Source organism: Lethenteron reissneri, chromosome 65 (genome assembly GCF_015708825.2).
Source record: "Lethenteron reissneri isolate LAM-NWPU_2019-01 chromosome 65, ASM1570882v1, whole genome shotgun sequence".
NCBI classification, from domain to species: domain Eukaryota; kingdom Metazoa; phylum Chordata; class Hyperoartia; order Petromyzontiformes; family Petromyzontidae; genus Lethenteron; species Lethenteron reissneri.
In genome coordinates this window covers 5,728,513-5,750,323 of record NC_083843.1, presented here as the reverse complement: position 1 = coordinate 5,750,323, position 21,811 = coordinate 5,728,513, and the positions used below count along the sequence as shown (strand labels likewise).

General features: G+C 52.1%; 1 protein-coding gene across 2 annotated transcripts in view; it reads right to left on the bottom strand.

Moving 5' to 3' along the window:
- The window catches only part of LOC133359658 (proline-rich protein 12-like), a 55,067-nt gene that overhangs the window by 4,779 nt on the left and 28,477 nt on the right, over positions 1-21,811 (bottom strand). The window contains exons 1-2 of one of the 2 annotated variants that reach the window (XM_061578142.1): positions 11,904-14,312; positions 140-248 (exon numbers count right to left, since the gene is read on the bottom strand). In XM_061578142.1, the coding sequence (XP_061434126.1) occupies positions 140-248; positions 11,904-13,239 (1,445 nt within the window). In that variant the 5' untranslated portion in view covers positions 13,240-14,312. Of the gene's footprint in view, positions 1-139; positions 249-11,903; positions 14,313-21,811 lie in introns of those variants that run through there. The other variant, XM_061578141.1, reaches the window with a different exon arrangement.

The window sequence follows — 21,811 nt, the reverse complement described above, 5'->3', positions numbered from 1 at the left end:
CTCCCCGTGTCTCTCTCGCCCCATGTCTCTCTCGCCCTGTGTCTCTCTATCTCTCCGTGTCTCTCTCTCCACGTGTCTCCCTCTCTCCCCGCGTCTCTCTTTCTCCCCGTGTCTCTCTCTCTTTGTGTGTTTCTCTCACATGCACGAGAGTCCCGTGACTTCAGCTCCTTGCACCCTCTGGCAGGTTCCTCCGTTGAAGCAAAACCCGTGCTGGAGTTTCGGTTCGCAGGGATGGAGGTGCCCCGTGCCTGGACACAGGAGACAAGGGGGGTGGGGAGGGGGGGGAGAGACAGAGTGAGACATCGGGAGAGATGGGGGGGAGATGGGGGGAAAGAGCAACATGGGGGAGAGACACGGGGTGGATAGAAAGAGACAAGGAGTGGATGGAGAGAGACACAGGGACATAGGGGCATGGAGAGATAGATATAGGTGGGTAGATTGGAGGGAGACACGGGGGGGGGGGGGAGGGGTTAGAAAGACACGGGGGTAGAGAGACATGGGGAGAGACACAGTGAGAGAGAGACAAAGGGAGATACATGGGTGGGTAGGTAGGATGGAGGGAGATAGAGATACACGGGGAGACATGGGGATAGGGCAACAGAGAGACTCAATAATTGATTGGCAGCTACTCATCTGCCAGTTCATGTTCTAAGATTCACACAAACAAAGATCCCCCGTATAGTCTTATAAAAGCTGTTGGGGCAAGTGCTGTTAATGAGTAGCAGTGTCTATGAAGGCCGGCACAACACACGAGGGGGCGGGTGGCCAGTATCACACCCGATCGCCTTTGTCTCCCCTGTAGCGATGAAATTCTCACTTGCAACTTTCATCAGCTAGCCGAGAAAGGTGCATTGAAAAATGTTGATACTCCGGCTGATGCTCCTGCTGTTGTGGAGTGACTCATGCAGCCAGCTGTGGCTGCAGGGTTTGGTGGTACATTTGTTTATGTCGTTTATTGTGAAAATTCGGTCACAGTTCCTATGATCACTGTTACATTGCTTTTATGGCTTTATTTGGTGATTTCGAAAAGTTTTTTGGTTTGGCCATGTTTGTTTGTTGTAATACGGAGTTAGAATGATGGCCTTAATCTAAGTTGTCTTGTGGTTGTTGTTGTTTGACTTGCATCCCACTGGGATTTTGCACACAGCGTTGGTGTACTGTGCTTTTTCTGCAATATTTGATGTCTTTTCTTGGATTTTCTGTTTGCACATAGTCACATAGTCACATATTCACTTTAAGATGTTTTTTTGTTCATGTTTTTGTTTTTTGTTTGTTGCGGCTGCACCCGATTCAAGAGCCGAATGGCTCACAGGACTATACCAAATAAATGAAACTGAGACCAGGCCACTGTGGGTTATAAATCATAGATGGGCACCCATCACCACAGTGGAAGAATGGCAGGTACATCTTAAAGATGACAAGCCAAAGGTCCATGGGCAGATGAGCTCCAGGGTAGGTCCTGGTGTCAAGGACATGTGCCCAAGCCCACTGGTCCATCACTTTATAGTCTAGCAGATGTTCTTGCTTGGACCCAGCGTGCATCCATGATGTTGTGTAGATGTGCTAATGTCGGAACAGCGTTGGTGATTAAAAGCCCATTGGATGCACAGAATTCTAGCAGCCTCCTATCGTTATATGTTGTTGAGCTGATCTGACTTATGCCTTCCAATCACTCCAGCCCAGGTGCCCATTTCATGACCCTCTCGGGCATTAAAGTCCCACACTCACACTCTCACACACACTCACGCACACATAACAACCGCCATTAGCCAATAAGTGACGGTGACATCACGATGGCTCTTGTGCACGCTGAAGCCACGTGAAATGTCGAACACCCGCTGGCAGGAGGTCACGGGGCAGACCCAGGTGCCACGGGCACCACCTATGCTCCGTACTGTGCCAATGCACACATAATCACACACTTATATACAACAACCGCCATTCGCCACTAAGTGGCGGTGACGTCACTACAAGGCTTGTGCCGGGCTATGTGCACGTTGAGGCCACGTGAAGTGTCAAACGCCCGCTGGCAGGAGGTCACGGGGCAGACCCAGGTGCCACGGGTCCACTGACTGAGATGACTGACTGATGTACCAACCGTGCCCCCTACTGTGACAACTTGCTGTCCTTGAGCCACCCGGCGCTCTGCTCATTGTTGTGAGCATCACTCCTCCGCCCTCCGTTCTTGTTGGAAGGTGACTGCCTCCAACTGCCCAATAGCATCCTTCATGAGCCTCCTCCACAGACGCCGAATTTGACACCGCTGGTACCAGTCATCGGCAAATCCACTCAGCTCCACATCCTCTTATACCACATCACTTAATCTCTTCTCTAGCCCGTGCCACGCCCATTTAGCCCCCTCTATCCGTCTGAAAAAAAGCTGTTTAGGCATGCGGTGGCTGGGCATGCGGGCTACATGACCCAACCAACGCAGCCTTGCCTGCCAGAGGAACTCACCGATGGAACTTTGTCCAGATCTTTAAAGGATATGTGAGCTCCTCACACAATACAGCCTAGTGACCTAGGATAGATTGTAGGCACGCCAGTCTGAATGTTTCCAACCGGCGAAGATGTTCCATTAGGGGGGGGTCCACGTTTCGCAGGCATAGAGAAGGGAGGGAATGACTGTGGCCGAGAAGACCTGAAGCTTTGTGCGGAACGCCAGACCATGTCGCTTCCAAACAGCGTGATGTAACCGATGAAAAGATAATCTTGCTCGACTATTTTAGCGTGAGACCTCTGTTATCAAACCGGAGCTGGTCATAAGCACATTACCCAGGTATGGGGAACTCTCCACTCTCTCCACAACTGCCCCATCACCAATTGGGAGTTGTGGGGGTGGAGTGTCCCGTGGTACAAAATACCCAGGCAGGTGTTTAGTTTTGGTGGGGCTCTTAGTAGCAAGCGCCAGGTTCAGCAGCAGCGCCTCAAACTCCTCCTCTGAGTGAGAAGCAATTACCAGATCATTGGCATACGTAACATAGTTGACCAATAGGGAGCCATCCCTTGACCGCACCCGGGAATCGACCAGCCCCTCCCATTGTATCTGTACCACATATACTCACACACACCTCACACTCACACACCTGGCACTCGCACACACACTTCTCACACACACCTCACAAATAATAGTAATGTTGCGGACCGAAGACAATTCTGTGGCGCGGAGCCGAGCTCAGTGTCAGATTGCGTCGCACGGTCACAGGGAGACTCGATGGTTATATGTCGAGCTGAAGAGATGCTGAGCCTTTAGATGGTCTTTGAACGACGAAAACGACTGATCGTTACGGATGTGAATATGGAAAAATGTCGTTGCAAATGACAGTGGGGGCTGCAACGGAGAAACGACGAGAAGCAATTACAGTCCTTGTCCACGGAGTTCCATGGAGGTTCTGCGACGCACTGCGAAGGTTTCTACGATGCATTGAAGTGTGCGAGGCGTCAGCAGAGAACTTGGGTACGGTGGGTTTTAGGGCGCGGTAGCAGAGGCAAGCGATCTTGAAGGAAATTCTGGTCGGAATGGGCAGCCAACGAAGGGCACGAAGGATGGACAGGTATTCAGGGCGTAGACAACTCAGTCAATGTGATTTTTGAAGCGTTTGCAGATTTTTTTGGTTGCTTAGAGCAGACCGGACGAGGACCGATTTGCAATAGTCGAGCCGCAGCCCAACAATGCTGCAGGCAAGAGCATTTGCGATGTCGTAGATGATGGGTGGACGTAGATAGCGGAGGGCACTGAGATAGTAGTTGCAGGACTTGAGAACGAGGTTGACGTGGGTGTCGAAGGAGAGAGTGGAATCCAGAGTGACGCCGAGAAATGTCACACCTCACACTCACAGCAGCACCGACACGAAACACATTGCGGTGTAACTCAGGAGAGAAATCTCTCTCCGTGCTCTCTCTAATCTTTACAGCTCCCCCGGCACTTTCCCCTTTCCCTCTCCGCCCCTCTCTCTTAAATCTCCCTGAATCTCCATGGCTTTCTATATAATCCCCGCTCATCCCTCTCTCTTAACTCTCCCTGCCTCTCCTGATATATCTCTCTCATCCCACTCTCCATCCCCTCTCTCGTAATTCTCCCATTTTCATCCCTCGCTCTCTTGAATCCCTCTCCGGCATCTCTCTCCCTCCGTCCACTCTCCCCTTCAAAGCCCTGCTGCTCTCTCTTAAATCTCCCTCTAGCTTTCTGTGCCTCTTCCTCCTGTCCGCTGGTCTCTCTCTTAAATCTCACTGTACTCTCCATGGCTCTCAGTCCTCTCCCTCCCTTGAATCTATCCCTTCCACATCCCCTGCTCTCCCTTTCCTCTCCCCGCTCTCTCCTCTCCCCATCTATCCTCTCACACTGCTCTCTCCTACCCCAGCTCTCGCATCTCTCCCTGCTGTCTTCTCTCTCCCCTCTCTCTCCTCTCTCCCTGCGCTCTCTCCCCACTCCCAAGAGATCTGCGCAGCCGAAGACCCCAGAATGACAAATGCCTCCGTTCCTACATCTCCTTCCACTCCCCCTTCTCTCTCTCCCACTCTCCCTCTCATCTGCTCTCTCTCTTCCTTCTCCACCTCCTCCCTCTCTTCTTGCTCTCCCTTCTCTCTGTCCCTTTCTTCCTTCTCTGTCCCTCCTCTCTCTTCTGTCCTCCCTTTCTCCATCTCCTCCCTCCCCTCCCAATCTCCCTTCTCTCTCCTCCCACTCTCCCCTCGCTCTCCCCCCTCTCCTCCCACTCTCCATCCTCCGTCTCCCCCCTCTCCTCCATCTCCCCCTTCTCTCCCTTCTCTCTCTCCTCCCACTCTCTCCCCCATCTCCTCCCTTTCTCCATCTTCTCCCTCGCTCTCCCCCTCCCTCCCTCCCTTATAAATGTGGGCTCTGTGCGGGTCTCCTGGGAGGTCCATGTGCATTCACCATTAGCATCGCCGTTCAATAGAGACCGGTGCCTCTCTCTCCCTCTCTCCCCCCACACGTACACAGCCTGACTCATTGCATCTATGCACACACTCGTATATGCACACACCTCTATAAAAACAAAGATCCTCAACAGTCTGTTGGGGAAAGTGCTGTCAGCGAGTCGCGCCTATGAAGGCCGGCATGGTCCGTATTGGGTGTGGGTGGCCAGCGTCACGCTCGATTACATTTATCTCCCCAGTGGGCGATGTTTACACACTGCACCAGGTACTCATTTGAGGCTGAGTCGAGCTCGGGGAAGCCCAGGACCGGTTCAGATAATCACTATCACTGGTGTTGGCCATGAGCGCGAATCGAATTCGGGTCACCGGGTTCGTAGCGCAGCATGCTGACCGCTGCACTACCACTCCCCACTCATATATACACCTCTATATATACATGTTACTATACACACATATCTATACACCTCTGCATAGACATTTAGACACAAATCTATATAACCTCTAAATGCATCGACATCTCTCATGCATGCAAATCTATACACATGTTTATATATACACACACACAACAGACGTGTACAACTCAATATACACACGTACAGTAATCTATACTCAAACACACACCTATACACACACATATAGACCTCAGCAAACATACATGTGTAAAATCATCTATACACCTCGATACAAAGATGCCCCATGTAACCCACCCCAAGCTGCACCATTCGTGAATGGTACCAATGCAAGCTGACACGGCACACGAGGGGGGTGGGGGAAGGGTTGTGGGGGGTGGTCAGCACCACAGGCAAAGGTCCTCCATGTAGCCTCCACAGCCTATTAGGACAAGTGTGCACTAAATACACAAGTAGACACGCAATTATATGCACACGCACAACGCTACACAAACCAATCCCCAAGGAGACCCACACCTACATCCAGACACCTCTATACACACAGCTACACCCAGACACCTCTTCACACACCTAGACAACCCTATACAAACACCTATACCCAGACAACAACAACCGCCATTCGCCACTAAGTTGCGGTGATGTCACCACAACGCTTGTGCCAGGCCATGTGCACCTTGAGGCCACGTGAAGTGTCGAACGCCCGCTGGCAGGTCACGGGGCAGACCCAGGTGCCACGGGTCGACTGAGATGACCGGCTGATGCACCACCTGTGCCCCCTACTGTGCCAACTTGCTTTGCTTTAGCCACCCGGCGCTCCGCTCATTGTTGTGAGTGTCGCTCCTCCGCCCTCCGTTGTTGCTGGAGGGCGACTGCCTCCAACTGCCCAGTAGCGTCCTTCACGAGCCTCCTCCACAGAGGCCGATCTTGACACCGCTGGTACCAGTCATCGGCAAGTCCACTCAGCTCCACGTCCTCCTGTACCACATCACTTCTCCAGCCCGTGCCACGCCCGTTTAGCCCCCTCGATCCAGCCGAACAAAAGCTGTTTAGGCGTGCGGTGGCTGGGCATACGGGCAACATGACCCAGCCAACGCAGCCTTGCCTGCCGGAGGAGCTCACCGATGGGACTTTGCCCAGATGTTTCAAGGATTTGTGAGCTCCTCACGCAATCCAGCCTGGTTAAACCCAGGATGGATCGTAGGCCGGCCAGCCTAAATGTTTCTAATCGGCAGAGATGCTCCAATAGGGGGGTCCACGTTTCGCAAGCGTAGAGAAGGGAGGGAATGACTGTGGCCGAGAAGAGCTGAAACTTCATGCGGAGCAACAGACTAGGTAGCTTCCACACAGCGTTACGCAACCGAAGAAAAGTTATTGCCACTCGACTGATTCGGAGTGAGACCTCTGCTGTTAAACTGGAGCCGGTCATAACCACACTGCCCAGGTATGGGAAATTCTCCACTCTCTCCACAACTGCCCCATCACCGATTGGGAGTTGTGTGGGTGGAGTGTCCGATGGTACAAAATACCCAGGCAGGTGCTTAGTTTTGGTGGGGCTGATGGTAAGGCCCCACCTCTTAGTAGCACGCTCCAGTCTCAGCAGCAGCATCTTCAACTCCTCCTCTGAATGAGCAGCTATTACCAAATCATCGGCATACATAACGTGGTTGACCAATAGGGAGCCACCCCTTGATCGCACCCGGGCATCGATCAGCCTCCCATTATATCTGTACCAAATGGAAATTCCCCCGGTGCAGCTATTGAAGGATTCTTGAACTACGTGGTCAAAATAGATGTTAAAAAATGTGGGAGCCAGAGGACATCCCTGTCGCACCCTAAGGTGTACAGGGAATAGCTCTGACTCCTGGCCACGTAGTTTTACCCGGGCCCGCTCACCATCATGAAGGTCCTTAATGATCGTGAGCAGAGGGTCAGGGACTCCGAAAGCACAATGAACAACCCAGAGCCCAGGGCTACTGATGATATCATAGGCCTTGACCAGGTCAACAAAGCAGATATGTATGTCTTGTTAGAATTCCCAACACCTCTGCTGTAGCAGACAGACAGAAAATATGGCATCTGTGCAGGACCGCCCTTTCCTGAAACTGCATTGGGGCTCTGCAAGCCTCTCCTCAGCGTGCCTAGCAAGGCGATGTCGAATAATCCTTGCCATGACCTTTCCCGGCACACTGAGGAATGAGATGCCCCTGTAGTTGTTAGTCTGTAAGGTCCCCCTTATAAAAGAGGGGGACCACCAGGGCATCATTCCAAACCTTCGGAACGCGTCCTGTGCTCCAGACTGTTGTTATTATGTCATATAGGGCAGTCTGTGCACAAACGCCACCCTGCCTCAGAATTTCGCTTGGAAGATCATCTCTGCCTGGTGCCTTTCCTTGTCTCAGACTCCGGAACGCCTTCAGTACTTCCTCAACAGATGGCACCTCAGCCAGCCACTCACAGGAGGTGACTACTTCCAATATTTGAAGCACCGCAGCCTCAGCAGGGTTATCCCCACTTTGTGCAATGATGTTTTCCTGGCTGAGGGATTTCCCCTCTCCCAGGATCTCACAGAAATGCTCAGCAAATCTGCAAACCTGTTCCTGGGGGTCGGAGATTGGATCACTGTTTTCCCCCTAATTATGGTAATAGGTATGGCGCTGCAGGTAACTATTTTATGGAGTTAAATAGGGATTTGTGATCGCGGGCCACTGAGGAGGACTCCATCTCCTCAGCAACCCGCGAACTCCACCCATCCTTGCAGTGCCTTACGGCTCTCCGAACCTCCGAGTGAAGGCTGCGGTAAGCCTCATTCTGTGACGTGGGATGCTGTAGCCGATGAGAGTGTGTATGTCGCTTTTTCTCAACTATCCTGAACACCTCCTCTGTCAGCCAGGTCTCTGGGGAGGTCTGGACCACGTACCCAAAGCAGCCATTGCAGCTGCATGAGTCACAGTCCTAAACCTTGCCCATTTACCCTCGACATCAGGAGGAGTGGGGGACGATGCCAACCCCAGCCGCAAGCAATGATGAAATTTTCGCTTGCAACTTTCATCAGCTGAGACCAGGCCACTTTAGGTTGGAATGGGGTTCTGGGTGTACGCCCACCACCGGAGTGGAAGAATGGCAGGCACATCTTACAGATGACAAGTCGATGGTCAGAGGGCAGATCAGCTCCACGGTAGGTCCTGGTGTCAAGGACATGGGCTCGCATCCGCTTGTTCATCACTATGTAGTCCAGCAGATGTTCTTACTTGGACCCGGCATGCATCCATGATGTTGTGTGGATGCGCCGATGCCGGAAGAGCGTGTTGGTAATTACAAGCCATGGGCTGCACAAAAATCGAGCAGCCTCCTACCGTTGTTATTGAGCTGATCTGGCCCATGCCCGCCAATCACTCCAGACACCCCTATACACACCTACACCCGGACACGCCTATACACACCTACACCCAGACACCTCTATCCACACACCTACACCCAGACACCTCTAAACATATCTACACCCAGACACGCCTATACACACCTACAGCCAGACACCTACACCCAGACACGCCTATACATGCTTACACCCAGTTACCTCCATACACACACACACCTCTGTGCACACCTACACGTACACATATAAAAATACCCCATGTAGTCTTGACATTTAGGCTACATGTTTGCAAGTTCAACACATAGGCTTTCGCGACAAATATTATCCATAACATAGGTTTTAGGGTTTTATCATGTAGCAAGTAGCAGCAGTGCCTATGCTGCTCTCTCTTTAATCTCCTCCAGTATTGTGCCTCTCCCTCCTGTCCGATGCCCTCTCTTAAATCTCACTGTGCTCTCTACGCCTCTCTGTTCTCTCCCTCTCTTGAATCCCTCTTTTCCACAACATTCTCGTCTCTCCATTTCCTCTCCACGCTCTCTCCTTTTTACAGATTACGTTTAATACACCACTGGTTAATAATTTGAGGCTGAGTCGACCTCAGGGAGGTACCGAACCAGTTCAGAGAATCGCTATCACTGGCATTGGTTGCCATGGGTGGGAATTGAAATCGGGTCTCTGCCCGGTTCGAAGCGTAGTGCGGTGCGAACCACTGCTCCCCACTATAACTCATCGAAGCACAAACTTAAATGCACACATGTATCAAGGCATGCACACATCCGTATAAACATCCCAAATGTGACGCACACAAAAGAGAAATATCAACCCATATAGACCGTCAGGGGGCAAGTAGCAGCATCAATGAAGGCTTGCACGGCACACGAGGGGGTCGGTAGCCAGCACCACGCCTGACCGCGTATGCCTCCCAGCGGCAATGTTTACACATCGCACTGGGTACTCATTTGAGGCCGAGTTGACCTTAGAGAGGCCCAGGGACCGGTTCAGATAATCGTCACCGGTGTTTGTGACCATGAGCGGGAATTAAACTTGGGTTGCCGGGTTCGTAGTGCAGTGCTAGCCACTTTGCTACCACTCCCCACTAAGACTCATCTCCACGCAAACACAAATTCATCTAGGCATGCGCACATCTATATAAACATCCTATGTCATGCACACAAAAGACAAAGATCCCCCCATAGAGCCTTAACAAATTGTTGGGGGTGAGTGCTATTAGGAGTGAGTATCAGCGCCTATGAAGGAATCGAACTCGGGTCGCCCGGGTTCGTAGTGCAGCACGCTTATCTCTTTGCACTCCTGCTCCCCCTCCCACACAGGGTGTGCACAAACATAGGTCCCATGTGTAGCCTTCCATAGGCTGTCGGTGCAGTTTCTGAGCAGCAGCACTTACACAGGCCGGAATAGCGCTGAAACCGAGATACCTGGTTGATCCTGTCAGTAGCATAGAACTCACACGGTGAGACTCACACTGCAGACTCCGCAAGACTCTCTAAGCTCATTTGATAGGTTCCACCAGGAGCGGGCTGCGGCAATGGTGATACACGGGACAAAGATCCCCCGTATAATTCTAGATTTGAAGCTTTCGTGACTGCAAGGATTCATACTCTTAGTTTTATCGGTAAAGTCACGTAGGTAAAAAAATGAAATTAAAATTAATAAAAATAAAATAATAAAAATCACCACGTTTCGGAGGCAACACAAGTCTCCGTCATCAGGTGGGACCGTCACAGCCAGATTTGCTGCATCAAGTGACTTTACCGAAAAACTAAGAGTATCCCCCGTATAGCCTAAGCAAACTCTAGGAGAAAGTGCCAATAGCGAGCGCACACACACAAACGCCACCACACAGACGCACGTTTGAGACAAAGACAGATACATGCATATACAGATACAACACAAAGAATTCAAATTTCTCTGGGTCCTCCGGTTTTCCCCTCACATTTAGAATCAACATGTGTTTCAGAATATTTGACTGCAAACAAATTTCCACATGATGCTCGTGGGCAGGTCGCTTCTGAAAAAGAGTCACGTAGCTTAGTGGGCCGTACCGAATCAAATAGAAAAGAGTTATCAACTTAAGAGGCTGTTGGGGACAAACGTTGTTAGTGAGTAGCAGCAATGAAGGCTGGCACGGCACATGAGGGGAGTGGGTGGCCAGTACCATGCCCAGCCGCCTTTGTCTCCAAAATGGCGATGTTTCCACATCGAATCAGGTTGAGTTGATCTAGGGGAGGCCCAGGACCAGTTCAGATTAAGGTCCACTGGTGGTGGCCGTCAGTGGGAAACAAACTCAGGTCTTTGCCGGGTTCTTAGTGCAGCACAGTGCGCAAATTGCTGCACTGTCACTCCCTACAAGCCTTATAACCTTGACAGACCATTGGGGTAAGTGCCATTAACGAGTAGCTCTGATGAAGGCCGGCATGGCACATAAGGGGGTGGGTGGCCAGTACCATACCTGGCCACCTTTTTCTCCCGAGAGGTGATGTTTATACATTGCAAGCAGGTATTCATTCGAAGCAGGTATTCATTTGAGGACCAGTTCAGATAATCACCACTGGTGTTGGCTGTGAGCAGGAATCAAACTCAGGTCCCGGGTTCTTAGCGCAGCGCACGAACACACAACCGCCCTTTGCCACTAAGTGGCGGTGATATCAACATGGTGCTTGTGCCAGGCCAAGTGCACTTTAAGGCCATGTGAAGTCTTGAACGCCTGCTGGCTATGCTCTCGACTTTGCCAACTTGCTGTGTTTTAGCCGCTCGGCGCTCCGCTCGTTGTTGTGAGCGTCGCTCTTCTGCCCACCGTTGTTGCTTGAGGGCGACTGCCTCCAACTGCCCAGTAGCGTCCGTCACGAGCCTCCTCCATAGAGGCCTATCTTGACACCGCTGGTACCAGTCATCAGCAAGTCTCCTCAGCTCCATATCCTCTTCACTATCCAGCCGAACAAAAGCTGTTAAGGCACATGGCGTCTGGGCATGCTGGCTACATGACCCAGCCAACGAAGTCTTGCCTGCAGGAGTTCACTGATGGGACTTTGTCCGGATCTTTCAAGGATTTGTGAGCTTCTCACCTCACACAATTCAGCTCCTCACATGCAGACAGACACGCACACGTACAGAGACACACACCATCACATAAACACGAACCCATACAGACTCAAACGGACACGTACACACAGGGGACACTCCACTCGCGCCCTCATCCCGTCACTTACGGAATCCCGTTCCCTCCGCCCGGGGGGCGGCGGTGAGGATCGGTCCCCTCTCCTGATCCTCCTTCTCCTTGCTCCTCCCCTCACCCACCCTCGCCTCCCCGCCATCGTCCCCCCCATCGGCGTTCACGTCGTTCCCGTCGTCCCCGTCATCCTCGTCGTCAATCACGGTAGTTACCCCAGTCCCCGGTCCCGCGCTATCTCGCCCCGCTCCTCCCACCCCCATACCTCCCGCTAACCGATCCTCTTCGGACCAATCTCCGCTGCCCTCCCTGCCCCTGGGGCCCCACGGCGGCCACGGAGGCCCCACGCCATCTGCGCCGCCTGGCTGCGCCCGCTCCGAAGCCTTGGCGGGAGGCCCTGGCCCCGCGGGCGGCAGGTTCGGAGGGCGGGGGGGAACATGGTGCGGAGGAGGAGCGTGAGGAGAATGAGGCCTTCGTGACGGAGACGTTGGCAACAGCAACGGCGGTGGCGATGTCGTCACGTCGCTGTTGGTGGGTAGGGGGGGCAGGGTTGGTGGCGATGCAGAGACCGGGGCAGGGTAGACCGAGGCCGGGCCCTCGCCCTGCGAAGATGATGCTCCGCTGCCGGCCTTGGCCAGGCCCGGGGGCGGCGGCGGTGGCGGCGGTGGGTGGAAGGCCCCGGAGCTTCCCGACCCCAGCATCGTCCAGCGCAACGCCGCCGCCGCCAGCCCTGTGACGAGCAGCGCGGTGAGCAGCGCCAACACGGCGAGGCGCTCCCTGCGGGGCCGCCGGGCAGGGCCCGACGCCTCGCCCGGAACGGCTTCTTCGCCGAGGCCCGGTGGTGGTGACCGCCGGGCCCGGGCGAGGACGGCAGAGGCCAACCGGCTCAAGCTGCGCATGCAGCCGCCGCTACTGGCACCGTTGCCACCGCCGCCAACACCACCACCACCGCCGTCTTCATCCAAATCGTCAACCACCGTCTCTTCTCCGTGTCCACATTCGGATGACGATGCTGCTGCAGCCACTGCCGACGCAGCCACGGCAGCTTCCACCGACGCCGCCAGTGCCGTCCCGCCTCCTACCTGGACCTTGCCCGGTGCTTTGTCCACGCCGTGGGAGGTGGAGTGCTGCTGCTGCTTCTGCTGCTGCTGCGGCGATGGCGACGGCGGAGCGATGTGGAGGCCCCGCAGGCTGGAGGTGCTCTCGCTGCCCGTCACGCGGCTCAGGCGGCTCCCGACGGCGCGGCTGCTGCCATCAAGCAGCAAGAGCGTGACGGTGGCGCTCTCGCCGGAACCCCGCGGGGAGCCCGGCGAGAGCGACGCGGGGTCCTTGCCGGTGCCTCCGCCGCTCTTCCCTCTTCGCGGCAGCGTCGCCATCACGTGGCCGTGACGGCCGGCAGGGGTCCTGGAAAATGCGGTGGCGACGATGCACTCAGGGGCCCGTAGGCCGGCACCGTCGGCGGCCTCCTTCGAAACTGGCGAGGGAGCTCGCCAACAGACTTGTCGACACCGGTCGCCCTGGTGGAGCGGGGAGGAAAGGGCCTCCTCTGGTATGCGGGCGTCCGAAAAAGGAGCAGCAAAGGAGGTAAAGGAAGAAGGGGGGGACGATGACGATAATGACGATGGAGGCGGTGGCTGCACGCGGTCCACAGGCAATGACGCTTTGCCGGACGTTCCGTCGGGGGACCGAAGAGTGGACGCGGGGCCAGAGCAGGCGTAGCCACGGGAGGCCGCTGCTGCTGCCGCCGCGGCTGTGGGGATGACGGCGACGTCGGAGGGAACGGTGGAATGGGGGGGCAGAGGGACGACCGGGCGCGACGCTCGCGGACACACGACGCTCGTGGGCGTCGCGGGCACCGGGAGTCAGTCCACAGCCGAGGCGGCTGAGAGGGAGGGCCGGAGGCCTCGGAGTCGAGGAAGTCCCGAGCAGACGAAGGAGGAAAGGAGTAGAAGAGCGAGGGAGAGACAGGAGGAGGAGGTATCCACCAACCCAGAGAAACCGGGCAACTCCGTCCCCCTCTGCACGAAGACGCTCGCAACCGCCGGTGGCGGTGGGCACGTCTCGCCGCTGGGCAGGCTCTGTGGGAGACACTAGGCCTCCGCCGTCTGGCTGCGGGTGAAATCACGGCAGCGGCGGCAAGGGCGGCGGCAAGGGCGGCGGCGACAGCAGCGGCAGCCTCCATCTTCCAGCGATGACATCACACACGTGCAGGAGCAGCCTGGGCCTCAACGACGCTGCCCCGGTGAGAAACTCACGCCCATGGCCCGAGGGCTCACGTCTCGCTCCCCGGCTCGGCGGTCCAACTTGAACGCCTTTCTTTGGTGTCCGGAGTTTGCCGTTCCAATGTTACCGGCTTCCCTCAACTTCTCTCTGCGTTTTAGACTCGGCTGGTTCCAGCTTTTCTGATCCTGGTTCTTCTCAACACCCAACCCTTCCACCCCCCCTCCCCCGCCCCCCCCCCCCTCCCGCTCAAACAATCGTCACCAATCCCGATTCAATTTCTAGGGGATTTGCCGATCAAAAGTTCAGTTCTTTGCTTTTCTCTGGCTTCAGGTTCCGATTGATCTCGTCCCGTCGATCCCGATTCACATTCTGATCCAGTTCCTGAATCCGCGAGGTTCCCGGTTTCCAGGGCTTATTTCCCCATGACCTCACTTTCCATGGAAAATTCTGATACAAAGTTCTGTTGCCTATGACAACCAAATTAAATTCCCCGAATCGACAGATCCCATTCTGGCCTCTGAATTCACCTGCCCTGGCTAGTTTTCAGTCAACCGGCTTAGACCGACGTCGGATCGATGCCTCACGAGTTTTCACATTCGTCCACCGTCGTCGTAGATCCGAACGGAGAAATGAACAAGCGCCGCCCACAGCGTTTGCAAAAAAAATCCCCTCGTGCCTCCAACGCAGTCCACGGACACGGAGGGAGATGATCCCCCCCCCGCCCACCTCGAGGCCCACGGGGAAAGGAAGAAAAAAATCTCTCTCGGCTGAGGAGGAACTCTCAACTGCTGCCACAGAAACGGGAGAACCCCCCCAGAGTTTACACAGCGAAGAAAGGAGTCTGTTGCCCCTCCTTTTTGGAGTCGGTGAACAGCAGCGGTTCGACTCCCGTGCCGTGTGCAGCGTGGCGTCGCCGTTTGCAACCCAGCCCTCTCAGGGGTTTGTGCAGCTTTTCGGAGGGCAGGTCGACACTGCTGTTGGTGGCAGAGGTGGATTGTTCCCTAACCTTGAAGTTAACGCTGAAACTAACACTTAAATATTAGACCAACGCCTTGCACTGAATCCTAACTGCCGATACGAAAACCTCGATCCTAATACTGATCCTAACCTCTAACCCCTAAACCTTGACTCTGAAGCTTATCCTAAACCTCTAACACTAAACCCCAATCCTAACACTAAACTGTAACCCCTAAAACATTGACTGTAACCTTGATCCTATCACGAACCCTAAATCCTGAAACCGTAACTCTTATAGCCGGTTCAAAACCTGAAACTATAATCCCATATGCCAAACACCTTACCGTTGACCCTGAACTTAAACTCTGACCCCCAAATCCCTGATCCTAATACGAACCCCAAACCAAACCTAACCACTCAAATGTAAACAACCCTAAACATCTAAAACCTTCAACCCAACGAGTTTCGCCTTAACCAACAAAAAAATCTAAAATTCAACCTTTTATATCCCAGTGTCCTGACTCTTTCCTTAAACTTCTAAACCTCTCATTCGATGCCTCCCAAACACCCACTGCTAAAAGCCAAAATGCTGTGCTCCTCTTAATCCCAAACAAACGAATCCCTCACTCTGATCGTAAAGGGCAGAGGGACCGGCCTGACGGGCGTGAACGCTGTGATCGGTGTTGGTCCTTCTCAACTCTGACAATAATGCCCCTAACGTGACAGATATATCGATATATACACACACACCGTAGTAGAGGTTATACTTTTCAAGTACTTTACGTTACTAAGGTAGAGGGATAACTTAATGAGACGAAAAAAGGGACATCTCATATGCGGCGTGTTTGCCTACATTTGTGTCCGTGTTTTGCGTGTGTCTGTGTCTCTGTCTGTATGTATGTGTCTGAGTGTTTGTCTGACTGTATGTCTGTGTGTGTCTGTGTCTTTATGTGTGCGTGTTGGTGTGTCTTTGTTATTTGGTGTGTTTGTGTGTTTGTGTATATAATGATCTAGGGGAAAGGCCCAGCACAGCCACTGGTGACTGCGAATCGAACTCGGGTCTCCGCCGGCTCTCTAATAGCAGCCGTAGCAGTTGTGCAGTGGCACGTCAACTGCTGCACCACCGCAATCCAAGCACAGCGTCGATACTTTAATACTCTTTAACAAAATAAATTGTTACTGGATAAACTTTAAGTAAACTTATTGCACAAATTAAATAAGCAAGTGGCTATAATTACACGTTACATTAATTTGCTATTTTCCCGTTAATCTATGTAAAGTGCTTTTGCCCTGAATGTGAGCTTTAAGTTCCCTCACTGGCTTCTACTCCTAGCCAATCAGATCACAGTATTTTCCTATCATCGAGCAATCAAATCATAGCACTGTCTGCAATTATCCAACCAATCAGCTTCTGACAAGTGTCTTTCGTTTGACCAATCAGCATTTAAGTTGGCTCCTGAATCAGTGAGCTTGTTTAGTTGGCCAATCGGGTATTTGCTATTTCACAACATTCCAATCAGCTTCCACCACAATCCGGTAAGCACCAACGAGATCACAGCAGGGCGATGTACAATCCAACCAAGGCTGAGTAGCTTTGTTTCGTCGACCAATCAGAATTCAGCAACATCTGCAATCGTCCAATTAGGTTAGAGCGGCTTCTTCAGGACAACCAATCACGATGCATCACAATCTTGTCTTGTTCCATCAGATCACAGCGGTGTTTGATGATCATCCAAACAGCTTTCATCAGGGGCAGTTAGTTGCCTGATCAGAATCAAGCTGGTCTCAAAATTATCCAATCGGCTTCCAGAACAATATTTATCCGTCCAATCACAACACTGCCCTGTACCATCCAATCAGGTTCAAGCACGTTTTTAAATCCTTCAATCAGCCTTCAGAAGAGTCCTTTAGCTGTCCATTCCGGGTTGCAGTAGGTCCCAAAGTTGTCCAATCAGCTTCAAGTTTGTTTAAAAAATGATCCAATCAGCTTTCAGGAAAGAGCCCTTGGCTGTCGAATCTGATGACGTCCTTACAACACAGCTTTCAGAAAGAGTTCAAAGTTGTCTAATCAGCTTCAAGTTGGTTTAAATATCAACCAATCAGGTTTCAGTAGGGTCCAAGGTTGTCCAATCAGCTCCAAGTTGGTTTCAAAATCAACCAATCAGGGTTCAGTAGGCTCCAAGGTGTTTCAGCAGGGTTGGCGATTGACCAATCACGTGAGACAACGGATCGATGATATGTATCACTTTGGTCCCGCCCCAAAAAGCAAAGTAATAAATAAATAAATATGAAAGTAATTGATTTGGTCTCTATTGCACGAGAAAATAAATAACAAATAGTTTTAAACAAACGCATACGCAAACACACACACACTCACGCGAACACTCGCCAATCTCTCTCTTAACACTCACACTCACTCACCAAACATCTATCTGGATCCTAAGGGATTCGGAACTGGAACTCAGCGACGCTTTAGCTTCTGAAGAAGCTGCCCCGCTTCTCTCTCAATCTTCGGCAATGCGATCAACGCAGATCCCGACCACTATCTCATCAGTGTCTGAGCTAGACCGACAGAGTCTCATCGGTGTCTAATTCATGACCTAGACCCAAAATAAAATATCAGCATCTGAAGATTGACACGAGAATGCTTCGATTCCGACCGATGCTTTGAGGAATTTTATCGCCAAATTTTTTATCGAATCTCTTGGCATCCGACGGATCTCCAGTTTGTTTATCGATGTTTAACAAAGCGGATTTTTTTCACATTGCCAGCTCCTCTATGAATATTCATGAGCGTCTGAAGACCCTAATGAGGTAGATGGCTTACAACGCAATTGTAATAAATCTCTCCGATAGTTTACGTGTCTCCCCAGTGCTTACATTCAATACACATGATTAGTTGTGAGTCAATGGGTCTCTGTGTGAGTCTATGGATTTGTGTGTGATGCTATGGGTCTATCCATAATAATGGGTCTAATTGTTCATCTTTGTATCTTTGCGAGTCTATGGGCTCTGTCTGAGTCTGTGTGTCTATATGAGTTTATGGGTCTGTATGTAAGTCTGTGGTTCTACGTGGGAGTCTGTGAGTCTCTGCCCGAGTCCATGGGTCTCTGTGTGTCTGTGGGTCTCTGTGTGAGTATATGGGTCTGTGATCAAGGTCTATGGGTCTCTGCGTGAGTCCGTGGGTGTCTGTGTGAGTCTATGGGTCTCCTTGAAGCACCTTGAGTCGACGCGAGGGAACCATGAGCAGCTTTCACCGTGCGAGTGACTGATGTCTCGACGTTATAAACCAGTGCCTCTTACCAAGCGCCTGTTATCCAGTGCTCATTAGATTTTCCGTACATTCCGAAAAAACGAAGACAGAAAAGGTGGTCCGAGTTGCTTCTACCCTAATTGCGTTAACACAATGATGGGTATAGTGACACGTTATGGAGTCTACACACACACAGTTACACACCTCCCTTACAAAGATCCCCCCGTATAGCCTTGAACAAACTGTTGGGGGAAAGCGCTGTTAGGAGCGAGTAGCAGCAGTACCTATGAAGGCCAGCACTGTGACACACGAGGGGGTGAGTGGGCCAGCACCACGCCCGCCTTTGTCTCCTCTAGTGGCAATGTTTACACATCGCAGCATGTACTCATTTGAGGACGAGTCCACCTAGGGGAGGCTCGGGATCGGTCCCAATTTTTGCCACCACTATTATTCTTTTATCCATGAGCGGGAATCGAACTTGGGTCGGCCGTAGCTCCTCACAGCGTAAACACACAGACGCTCGTGCGCACACACACTCACCTAAACGGTGACTGGTTCCTGACTTCGCAAAAACCAGTAACCAATAATTAAACTGGTTACTGGTTTAACTCGCACACTCACACTCACGCATATAACAGCACACACACACACACGTATACAGGCAAAGGTCCTCAGTGTAGCCTACATAGCCCGCTGGGACAAGTGCACACTAAATATACAAGTAGACACGCAATTATATGCACAACTATACACAAACCAATACACAAGGGCACACACACCTATACCCAGACACCTCGATACACACCTACGCCCAGACACGTACACACGCAAAGATAAAGATCTCTCACGTAGCCTTAACAGCAATTGGGGCAAGTGATGTTAGCAAGTAGCAGCAGCACCTATGAAGGCACTGTGGCACACGAGGGGGTGGGTGGAGAGCACCACACCTGGCCGCCTTAGTCTCCCTCGTGGCGATGTTTACTACGCACCGCACTAGGTACTCATTTGAGGCTGAGTCGACCTAAGTGAGGCCCAGAACCAGTTCAGATAATCGTCACTGATGTTGGTGGCCATGAGCAGGAATCGAACTACGGGCCTCTGCCGGGTTCGTAGCGCAGCGCGATGCTAACCGCTACACCACCGCTCCTCACACACGCACACAGTATCAGCACGATCTTGGGGAACACGTGGTTTGGCTTGAAGGATAATTATCACGCAACTGTTCACCTCTAAATGGCAGTGATGCCACCACGGCACTTATGCCAGGCTAGGTACAGGAGGTCACAGGACAGACCGAGGTACCATATGTTGACTGCTGTGCCAGGCTAGGTGCAGGAGGTCACGGGCCCAGACCCAGGAACCATGGGTTTACTGGTGTGCCAGGTAAGGTTCAGGAGGTCACGGGACAAAGCCAGGTGCTATGGGTGAGTGGTTATTACCGAGGCAGATAGAATAACAATTAGTCAAGACTCATGTCCAGGTCCCTGTTACATTATATGGGGCTCTGTGTGGTGAGTCTATGGGTCTCTATGCGAGTCTATGAGTCTCCGTTTGGTAAATCTATGAGTCTGTTTGGTAAATCTATGGGTCTTTGTGTGGTGACTCTATGGGTCTCTGTGTGGTAAATCTATGGATATATGTGAGTCTCTGGCACGTCAATGGGTCTGTCTCTATGCGAGTCTATGGGTCTCTGTGCAAGTCTATGGGTCTTTGTGCGAGTCTATGGGTCTCTGTGCGAGGCTACAGGGTCCCTACACGAATCTACGGGTCTCTACACGACATCACCGCCACAGTGCTTGTAACAAATAATTACAACGCAACCGTCATGCGCGTTCGTTAATTCACTATAATAATCCGCGGAGTTCCGGGGGGGGGGGGGGGTAGGGATTAAACAATTGCTACAACGGATAGTCTGTACGTACACATCGATTATAAATACGCCAAAGACGCAGGCAAAAGGTCCACCATCACCACCAGTACAGAGTTGTCGGTTTCCCTACTTAGATTGTAAATGTTGTGGCTTGGCTCTCCAACACACCGGTGTGCTGTACTAGTGACGAATTGGCCACGTCGTTCTGTTACGTGACAAACCTTACTAGTTGGCTGTGTCGTGTGGTGGCGGGTTTAACGACACATTGATATATTTACGCGCTCTAACCCAAATAAAACCTGTATCATGGAGCACCTATGAAGGCCGCTTACGCACACACGCGCACTTCGCTACGCTGCAGGAGCAGCGACGTCGCGATGGTATCTCGTGCCAGGCTAGGTACACAGACAAAAAAGAACCCCCTGTTGTAGCCTGTAACAGAACCGTCAGAGGAAAGTGGCCCTTAGTAGCTAGCGAACAACAGCAGCGCCTATGAAGGCTACCGGCACTGTGGCACCACACAGATGAGAGGGTGGGTGGCCAGTAACCACGCACGCCGCCTTTGTCTCTCTCCTAGTGGCGATGTTTACTACTACACACCACTCACACACAGGCGGCGGCCGTGCCAAGCTATGTGCATCCACACGCGTACTGCGATCGCGCACGAGGAGGCGCTCCCATAGGAATGCACGCGACTGAATCTCGCACTACGGATAAGTCGAAGGGCCCGATCACAAATTCACGCCAGCAAAAGCCACGGAAAGCCGGGTTGCATTTTCCAGACCGGGTAGGCGCTCACTTAAATTGACCAGTTTCGGATCCGCTGCACGGGGGTTCATTCAGTAGCTCGTGTCAGTATACAAATCGGAATTATGTTACGGATGGATATAATTAAGAATGTATGAATACCGATACTTTATAGTGGACCAGGTACAATCCAATTAGCCACACACGTGGGGTTTAGAATGACTTTGGACGGGCAATGCGGCGACTTCAAACGCAGATTTCTCGGCAGGGATTTAAAAGCCCGGGACCATCACGTGCACAACCCAAGACGCGTATTACATTCCACAGAGTAGATAAGAACGTGGGCATTAACGCTATTCGATTTCATAGGCCGTGTCGGAAGGGTAGAACTGGCGACCTTTCACACTAAATTAACAAGCACAGATGAAATAAACGATTGTATTTCATACATTAGCCGGTACTGATAAACGCGGCATGGTTACATTACAAAAACGAGATAGGTTTACGTTGTATGGGCTTCCATGGGCTACTAGCGAATAACCAATTGGTCAGTGATTAGCCCATAGACTCACACAGACTTAAACTTACACTCACAGACTAACCTACACACCTACTCACAGACTAGCACTCAGACTCACTCACCTAAGACTGATACCACAGATCTCCTCAAAGACTCACAGACTCACTCACCTACACATCAACCCACACTCACCTACAGACCTAATCAGAGACTCACAATTCACCTACAGACCTACTTACACTCGCTTACAGACTCAAGACTCACACTCACCTACACGCCTATTCACAGTCACAGACTTACTTACACTGACATATATATACCTACTCACACACTCAAGACTCACACACTGTCTCACGCTCACCTACAGGCCGACACAAA